We start from the raw sequence: 10,155 nt of genomic DNA on the forward strand, positions 1-10,155 counted from the left end.
AAACAATGAAAAGCCGACCAAGATAAATAGGATAAAAGGATATGAAGATATAATAAGAAGAGAAAGTAGTGGGGAAGTTTTAGATCCTATGAATGCAAAAAGAAAGAGTGAATTATGGGAAGTAAATATTAACAGGAATAATAATGACACTAGCTCATATTCATCCGTTTTTTCCAACTCGAGCAATACATATAACAATAGTAACGGTAATAATAATAGTAGTAACGACAGCAATAATAATATTAACAGTAACAATAGTAATATTAATAATCGTAATAATAACAACAGGAACAGCGATAACAACTGGAACAGTAATAATAGTAATCTTGTGGGACACGATAAAACGAACAATACCATTGTGAGGAGTATGAATAGAGCAAGTTTAGTAAGACATTCATCCCCCTGCAATATTTTGCTGAATGAGCATATAAGCCCCCCTCTGTTATATAGAAAAGAGAAAAAAGAAAATTTTTTTTTGAATCATAAAAATTTAAAAAATACTAAATTGTGTGCTATAAGTATTGGTCCCAGTAACAGCAGCAAGAAGAACAATAACAACGGTGGAAATAATAGCGGCAATAACAACAGCGGTAATAACAATATCGGCGGAACTAATAGTAATGGAAGCAACAGTGGGTGTAACAACCAGTACTCGTCTTATGATCATGACAACCTGTTGTTAGGGAGAAGCAGCAGCAAGAAGAATAGTCTTTTACCGCAAAGTGTTAACAGCAGATCGGGCATAAGGAGCATGAAAAAGGGATCGATCAGTGTTCACTACAGTGGTCATACTAATACAAACAATAATAGAAATTATAGCATGCATAGTAGCAGTAGAAACATGGTAAACAGACGCATAAATGAGAATGTAGTAGCGGCTTCAAATGGAAACGCAGTAGCAGATTGGGATGAAAACATGGTATCCCCTTTAAATTTGCAATCGTTTTTATCTTTTAATTTCCCTGAACGATCAGAAAATAACAACTCAAATAATAGTGTAAATAGCAGGAATAACAAGATGAATGGTCGAGATATCATAAGTTATGAACTAATGAAAAACTTAGATAAAATAGAAAGAAGTTTAAAAGATTGTTTAACGGTAGATACTAATAAAGAGTGCTCTTCTTGGTATAATTCTCCTGGGAATGTTATTGTTGATGATGATGATGTACATGATATTCGTAGTAATAGAGATATAGTGAATAACTCGGGAAATAGTTTATTACTTAACTACAATATGTGTAATAAAAATCAAAAGAGTATGTTCAACTTAAATGAGTTCATTTCTAATACTAATTGTCTTAACAGTAGAGGAAATGTATGCAGTATGACAGATGATCAGGTATATATGAACAAAGATATATTAATGCACGACAGATTTTCTACGAACAACTTGAACAAGAACGACATTTCCGCGTCAACGTTACGTACCTCTGAAGAGTTAAACGAAAAAGAGGAAGAAGGAAAGTTTAGTCTGTTGTACAACTACAGCGAAAAGGGGATAACTGGTTCGAGTAAGAAGCGGAGTAGGGGTGTGTGTATCGGTACTAGCGATGCACCCATAAGTAATACAAGCAGTGAATGCGCAGTAGGTGAATGCGCAGTAGGTGAATGCGTAGTAGGTGAATGCGCAGTAGATGGTTGTACAGTAGGTGGTTGTGCAGTAAGTGCTAGCTCACGAAGTTGCGGGCAAAGGATAACAGGTAATGATACTAGCACTAATAACAACAACAGAAGTGGGCATGGGAATATACTCAGCATAATGAGTAAAAATAATGCCTCTTTAAACTACTACTATAATATGGATAAATCGTTGAAGTATTCTGGGGGATTCATATCATATAAGGAGGGGAATCAAGTGGACGAGACGATGAATACTAGTTGTAGTATCATTGGAGGAAATCCCAGTCTTACGGACGATGCGAGAGTGAACATTGCTCCATCTGAAAGTGCTGAGGATGTAGCAAATTTTTCCAATGATGTGAAAAAAGGCTTAAAAAAGGGAAGCGAAAAGGATGGAGATGTGGATGTAAATGTAGATTTAGATTCAGATTTAGATGTAGATGCAGATGTAGATGCTGATGCAGATGTAGATGCAGATATAGATTTAGTAATAACGAAAGGACAGAGAAGAAAAGACGACAAGTGCATGATGCACCTTTTCTATGATAGTAGTATAGCGTCAAATACCAAATCCAACGTTGACAGTATGAAGAAACCATTCGAGAACACTGAAAGTTTTAATTATTATATGAATGTGGAAAGTGAAAAGACGAAGCAGCAGTTCTTTGGGAGTTTTAGTACATATCTAAATGAAAAGGAAAAAATTAAGAACAGTTTGCATACCACAGATAATAATATCACTGATGGTAACGAATTAGGGAGTGCATACAAATATGAAAGTCAAACAAATGAAGAAGGAGTAGAAGAGCATTGTGATGAGAGTAGCACTTTAAAAAGGAGTAAAACGAATGAGAGTATAATATATTGTAAATCTATGGGAGATGGAAGGAATGCAACTATTAGTCTGATAGATGATGGAAATCAAGCAGAGGGGAAGGGAAACAGCTGTAATGAAAGGTACTCACAGGGGGAGGAACACAGAGAAATGGAAGAACAGCACAATATGATGGAGGAGAAGAGAAATACGATGGAGGAAAAATCCTATCGAAGTGATGATACTTATAGGAAGAGAAACGAAGAGGAGGAAAGAGAAAGCGAGAATAAGTTGAACATGGAGGACATTAAGAACAATCCAGCCATATATAATTTCGAAAAAGAAATATTAGATAATGATATATCATCTGTATTAGAATATAAACCCATGATCAACAATATGAACCATGTAAAGTGTGTAAACTGTGTAAACTATGATGACTTAGTTAATGATGTTTGTAATAAGGAGGAACAATCGAGGAAGCACATAAAATGTGGGAATAATATAATGAAAGAAGTAAGCTATGAGAATTTTGACAAAATATTTGTATCTGAAAATAATGAATATGTAAGTGGTGCATTTAATAACAACAAGTGGAATGGTAGCGATGATATGAATAAAAGAAACCATCTAAAGGGGCTCATAAAATATATGAACCATTTAAATATAAATAATGGACCTTTTGTGCACGCAAATGGAAATGATGTACATGTTGCATGTGAAAAAAGCAATAGAGGGTTTACTATCAAGAATGATGACTGTTCCTGTTTAGCAGGTGCCGACAATAATGGTGGTTCGAACAGGAGTTATTTGAACGGAGGAAGTGTGATCGGCAGAGATATAAACTATGGTAAGATAAACAAACGTAGCAGTGATGATATTCATAATGGTAGTAGTAACAGCAATGAGAATGAATCGAGTAGGTACAACTTTAGGAATGACGAGGAGAATAGCAGCGCGAGGACTGATAAGAATAGCAGTGCCACTCGGGTTAGTGATATAAACCTTAACAACAAGGAGAATAGTTACTACTATGAGGAAAGAGAAACAATAGATTATCAGAAGAAGACTTATGACAGGAAAGATTCTATCTGTACACGAAATGATGAAAGTATTATTAATAGCGTCTTTAACGCTGTTGCTGGGGTTATTCATAGTTACAAGAATAGGGATAATGCTTCCAATGAAGTCGGTAATGCTTCCAATGAAGTCGGTAATGCTTCCAATGAAGTCGGTAATGCTTCCAATGAAGTCGGTAATGCTTCCAGTCAAATCGGTAATGCTTCCAGTCAAATCGGTAATTCTTCCAATCAAGTCGGTAATGCTTCCAGTCAAATCGGTAATTCTTCCAACCTAGTGGGTGATACACTCCACATGTCCACATTCGTTACAAATACGAATAGTAATATTTTAATGAGTTTATTAAATGATAGAATTGCACAGAACGGGGGAAATGCAAATTCTTATAAAGGGAGTGTAGAAATAGGTACCAATGGAAATATACTTACGGATGTAGTCTATGAGGAAAATAAGCATGTGAGGAATTACAATAATGATCGATCAAATATGATGGTAAGTGAATATGGTAGTGGTAGTAGTGGTACCGCTGTAAGTGTAAAAGTTAGTGGTGGTAGGAGCGGGGGTGGCCAGAATAGAGTGAAAGAAGAAATATACGCTTATAACAATGACAATAAGTACATAAAAGAAATAGAAGAGGAGCAGACCAACCCCTGTTTTTACAATAACAGTAAGGAAGAGAATGAACATTTTTCAAATTACAATATTTTGGAGTTGTATGACGAAACAAAAAGTTTTATATATTCAAACAGGACGAACAGAAAAGAAGGAGAAGAAGAAGAGGATGACAGTAACGCATTTTGTTATAATTATAAAATTCCGAGTGTTGTATCTATAATGAATAATAAAAGAATTGATAATAGGGATTGTTATAATGTCAATGATAGAAAAGACATAAAGAATAATTCTTTTAATCATATTGCTTCTTACGTTAAAAGGGAAGAGAGTAGTATAGGTAAAGAAGCAGAAGCTAGTGGAAATGCGCAAAATGAAAAAAAGAATAATATTCCTATTGTCAACATAGGAGATCCCAAAATAGTAGACTCTGTAAAGAGTAAGGATCACGTACTGACGTATGATAAAAATTTGAAAAAGGAAAAAAATGCAATTCCGTTTGTGGACATAGTTAGGGATAAAGCTACAAATAATAGCGTTTGGATGAGGGCAGGTAAGAATAGAATATATGATATAGACCTGAACTGTTTATTGTCAGTGGGTTGTTCTGGAGTGGATGAGCATAACGAGAATAACAAGAATAGTCAGAATAGCCATAATAGTCAGAACAATCAGAATAGTCAGAACAATCAGAATAGTCAGAACAGCCGGAATAGTCAGAACAGCCGGAATAGTCAGAACAATCAGAATAGTCAAAACAGCCGGAATAGTCAGAACAATCAGAATAGTCAGAACAGCCGGAATAGTCAGAACAGTCAGAATAGTCAGAACAATCAGAATAGTCAGAACAGCCGAAATAGTCAGAATAGTTATTTGAACAAACTTGACACAAAAGATTTCTTTTTTTACCGCATGAACAATTTCGAAACGTCGTCCATATCAAATAACACAAACACAGGTACGACTGGCGGAGCGAACAATCCTTTTTTTTTTAATAATAATAATAATAATAAGGGTAATATTATGAATAAAGACAATATTATGAACAAAAGTAATATTATGAATAAAGACAAAATTTTGGACAAAGATGAAACTAATAATTTTTATGCTAATGATAGCGTACTACATTGTACCATTATGCAGGAAAAAGGAATTTTCAGTGATAACAACTTTGATAGTATAGATACACATATAAATGAGGATGCAGATAATTACGTAAACGCTGTCAGTGCATCTGTAGATGAAAGAAATCTCTTTGTTAACAGCGATGCAGTTACTGGAGCTGGTACTGGTACTGATACTATTAATGCAGGCGCTACTGCTACAAGTAATGCTACAAATGATAAAAACAACTCCAAGTCAAATTTTTTAACGAATGATGTGTTTGCACAAAGCGGAGGAAATGTGCTTGTCGATTCGTATGATGGAAAGGGATGTGATGTAGGGAGATACATGTATGACGATAATTTGTTTTATAACAGTGCTTATGGAAACAGTAGATATGGAAGTAGTGTGTATGAAGACAGTATGTATGTCAACCATGTGAATGAGAAAGGGCATAATAGTAATAGTCATCTGGGTAAAAACAAGATACCCTTTTTCGATTTTATGAAAGATGGCTACCATACCTTTTTGGAAAGTAATACAAATAATGGTAATACAAATAATGGTAATACAAATAATAATAATAACAGTGCGTTACTATTATCATCCTCTTCCTTGTCTTTATTCAATTGCAATGTACCCGAAAATGAGGAGGAAGACACTACTGATAAGTGGGCGATGGAAAATAGTGTATTCCGAAGTACTGCTTTAAATAATAATTCCTCTTGTTATGATAACTTTTCCTTTGAAAATAAATATTTTTCTAATGATGATGACGGTTTTTGTGTTGACTATTCGCCAGGCTTGAACTTTAGCTTTTTAAACAAAAATGAGTAGATGAGTAGAGGAGTAGATGAGTAGAGGAGTAGATGAGTAGATGAGTAGATGAGTGGATGAGTAGATGAGTGGATGAGTTGGTAGAGTGGGTTAAGATTTGGGCATAAGAGTCGGCGTAAATGTAGGTATAAAAATGAGTATAACAGTGGGTCAATAACTTTGTGCACACATTTGAATTCTGTTCATTTTGCGCAATATATGTTTTAACTTTGTTTTTGAAAGTTTATATCATTTGAGACACGTATCTTTGTAATACTTTTCTACATTTGAATTATTTTTTTTTTTTTTTTACGCGCTAGCATGTGTGTGCGTAGGCACATGTGCGCTTTATATTTATTTATGCCATCAATCTATACATTTGTATGTGTATGACTGACTATATATAAATATATATATATATATATATGCTTTGTTTTTTTTTTTTTTTCCTTTTATATAACTTAACGAACTTTTCATTTCTCATTTTTCAATTGGGGTAATTCATCTAAAATAGGTCAACAGGCACTCCTTCAACGTTTGTAAGAAGCGGAAATATTCTTTTGTTACACGTGTCTTAAACATCCGCCTTTGGTAAGTTAATACATGTGCTTAGCTTTATACATGTAAAATGGGAATACATAAAATGGTCGTAAAAAGTGTACTATTTGATTTATTACTTCCGAGTTGTGAGATCTTAAGCGCTTAAAATTTATTGCACGTAAAATAAATGGGGAGGGGTAAGGGGAAAAAAAAAAAAATAAAATAAACACACAAACAAATGAACAAACAAATGAACAAACAAACAAACAAACAAATGAACAAACAAACAAACAAACAAACAAACAAACAAACAAACAAATGAACAAACAAATGAACAAATGAACAAACAAACAAATGAACAAACAAACAAATGAACAAACAAACAAATGAACAAACAAACAAATGAACAAATAAAACAGATTCTCTACTTTTTAAAACATTCGTTGTATCATTAAATTGGATTAATTTTATCATGCTATAAGAACGGTTAGCATTTTTATAAAAAAAAAAAAAAATTAATTTATAAATATAACAGAGTTCTTATTATGCGGAATTCTTCTCCTTATTATTCCTTTCCTTTTTCTTTTTTTAAAAAAATATATTTTTTTTTTTTTTTTTTTTGTCTTCTCACGAATAGCTTTCCTGTGAGCAATTCTAAGTAGTATTTCATGTTGTCACAAGTTTTTCGTATCGATTTTGTGTGGGATACGACAGCTGTTTCTATGTTCATATTGCATTTCCAGTTTTACATCACTCATAAGGGTACGTGTACATGCACATATTCATATATACTCGTACATTATTCGTATATATGCTTTTACCTGTATGTATGGAAAGGTTGTTGTAATTTTTTCTAAGCGAATTGTTTGCTAGTTAATCAAGTGTACTGCAACAATGGATTTTCCTCCTTTGTCCTTTTCAACTGAAGGAACAGTAGTATGGGGTAAAAAATAAGACAATTGCAAGGGTGTGTGTAGATGGGTCCAAATGAAATATGTTATGATAATATATAACCGGATATGCTTAAGCATGAAACATGATTTATGTACAAATAGGTAAAAAAAGGAAAAAAAAAAAAAATATAATAAAATATAATGAAATATATTGAAATATAATGAAATATAATGAAATATATTGAAATAGAATGAAATATAATGAAATAGAATGAAATAGAATGAAATATAATGAAATAGAATGAAATATAATGAAATAGAATGAAATAGAATGAAATGGAATGAAATATAATGAAATATAATGAAATATAATGAAATATATTGAAATAGAATGAAATAGAGTGAAATATAATGAAATATAATGAAATATAATGAAGTATAATGAAGTATAATGAAATAGAATGAAATAGAATAAAATGGAATAAAATAGAATACCATAATATACAATACAGTAAAATAACGAGAACAGTGGGGAATAGTAATAAACACCCATTTAGCTTAAAGAGTACTGCTTAAATGTAAGAAAATTTTTTCCATAAAATTTGATTTCATTAAATCGTTTTGTCCTTTTGAGAAACCAACTTGTCTATTGAGGCTTTAAAATGGATTTTTTGCATACCACCATGCTTGCCGCAATATTTGTCGTCCCATCTGCTTCCTCATGTTCGACATCCACTGCTACATCCTGCGCTGCCTCCTTCGCAACCCCTTTTTTTAAGAGGAATTTATGGAACCAAGAAACTTCACATTTGAACGTCATAACATGGTGGAAAGAGAGCCTTATGATTGTATTTTTTTTTTTTTTTTTTTGCTTAAAATGGTAAGTAATATTACAGAAGAGTTTAATAATTTTTATTTGTTTATTCCTTCATAACCCCCAAATTTTTTTTATTTTTTTGTTAGTATTTATTGCCATTTTTCACTTTATCTCTTATTCTTGGGAGATACTAACAAAAGAAAACTCTGCATACATAAGATCGAATGACTGTATTTTTTTTTTTTTTTTTTTGTTTGTTCTTTAAAATTTCAGACAGAAAAAAAATAGAAATGTGGAAATCTTGTTAGGCTAATGCAGACAGGTGCAAAAAAGAAAACAAAAATAAAAATACGAAAAAAAGAAATAAAAAAAGGAAAAAAAAAAATAAAACATGTACACGCAAAAAGAGCAAAAATTTATTTTAAAATGCAACACAGGAACACAAATACGTACAGAGGTATGTATATCATTAAGTTAGGATTACACTAATACGCGCAAGGACTACACATGAAGTAACGTACGGAAATATATGTATATGTATATATATGTATATGTATATATATGTATATATGTGTATATGTATATAAGTGTATATGTATATATTTGTATATGTATATATATGTATATGTATATATATGTATATGTATATATGTATATATGTATATATGTATATATATATATATACACTTGTGCGACAAAATAAATAAAAAAAAAAAAAAAAAAAAAATACGAAGCTTAACAAATTCTGAATTGTTCATAATAAAATCGCCACTTTTGTTTCTTATTGACTATATGAACATGTGTATACGAGTAACATAAAGTTTGTTTTACTCGTTGTATGTCTTTATTCATTTTTCTGTTTTACTCCTCGGTTTAATTTGTTTATTTTGTATAAATTATACTAAATTATTATATATAACTTCTCTCTGCATTATTGTAACTTACTACTACATTATATTTTGTAATTTCTTTCTGTATCATTTTATTTAGCTCATTTCAATCGAACTCTTCGTTTTATGTCTTGTATTTTTAACCTGGTATATGCTTCCCTTTTTTAACCCGTCCCTATCTCTCTGGGATTTGTCCTTTTTACTCTGAAGAGTGAAAATAAAAAAAGAAAATAACAGCAAAAGAAAAAGGAGAAAAGGTAAAAAAACAAAATAGGAAAAAGAACAAAAAGAGAAAAATTATAATATAACTTTATAATTAAAACTTAAATGATTTACTCCTTCGTTTCGTAATTACATGATGCTCTTCGTGCGAGTGTTCCTGTCAAAACAGAAAACAAAAGAAGAGAAGGGAGGAGAAGGGAAGAGAAGTGAAGTGAATTGAAAATTTAACCTAGTTGATAAGTTTTTAGTAATTTTCTGAATGGATAGGCACTCCTTTTTTATTTTGTTTTATATCATTCTGTATTGTTTTGTTTTATTTATATGCTACTTGCTACCACGTTAAGTTATCTCGCTTCTCTATATTGGTAAGGAGAAAAAAAAAGAGGAAGCAAACAGAGAAATAATCTAACGACAACATGTGTATGTATATATATATATATATATATATATATATATATGTGTGTATGTTTTTTTTTTTTTTTTTTTTTTGTAGGCGTAAAAAGTGCACACATGTGCGTACTATCACCTGTAGGACTTCAGAACGATCTACGTTTTTGTTCCTCACTGTTATTCATTTGGCTAATTAAAGTATTCTTTTAATTTTCATATGGGGAGTTCTCTCTCTCCTATGTTGTCTCTTACTGTGTATCTTCCGTTGACTCTACCAGTGCCTCTATCGCTATATCTAGCGCTATCCATGTTACCATAAATCTCAAGGACTGCTGGTGCAAAGAACACATATGT

The 10,155-nt window shown here is 31.8% G+C and overlaps 2 protein-coding genes across 2 annotated transcripts in view; one reads left to right on the forward strand and one right to left on the reverse strand.

The window, feature by feature from the left end:
• The window catches only part of MKS88_000027 (uncharacterized protein), a gene marked incomplete at both ends in the record, with an annotated part of 7,359 nt that extends 1,289 nt beyond the window's left edge, over positions 1 to 6,070 (forward strand). The window contains one exon of the mRNA XM_067219487.1: positions 1 to 6,070. This exon is cut by the window's left edge and continues 172 nt beyond it. Within this exon, the coding sequence (XP_067075917.1) occupies positions 1 to 6,070 (6,070 nt within the window).
• Positions 6,071 to 7,466: 1,396 nt separating this feature from the next.
• On the reverse strand, positions 7,467 to 10,110 carry MKS88_000028 (uncharacterized protein; the record flags this gene model as incomplete). Its single annotated transcript, XM_067219498.1, has 5 exons — positions 7,467 to 7,511; positions 8,162 to 8,353; positions 9,334 to 9,393; positions 9,545 to 9,568; positions 10,054 to 10,110. 5 exons carry the CDS (start codon positions 10,108 to 10,110, stop codon positions 7,467 to 7,469), a joined length of 378 nt encoding a protein of 125 aa, XP_067075918.1.
• Positions 10,111 to 10,155: the final 45 nt, after the last annotated feature.

This window comes from Plasmodium brasilianum (assembly GCF_023973825.1).
Source record: "Plasmodium brasilianum strain Bolivian I chromosome Unknown PB_00_01, whole genome shotgun sequence".
Taxonomy (NCBI): domain Eukaryota; phylum Apicomplexa; class Aconoidasida; order Haemosporida; family Plasmodiidae; genus Plasmodium; species Plasmodium brasilianum.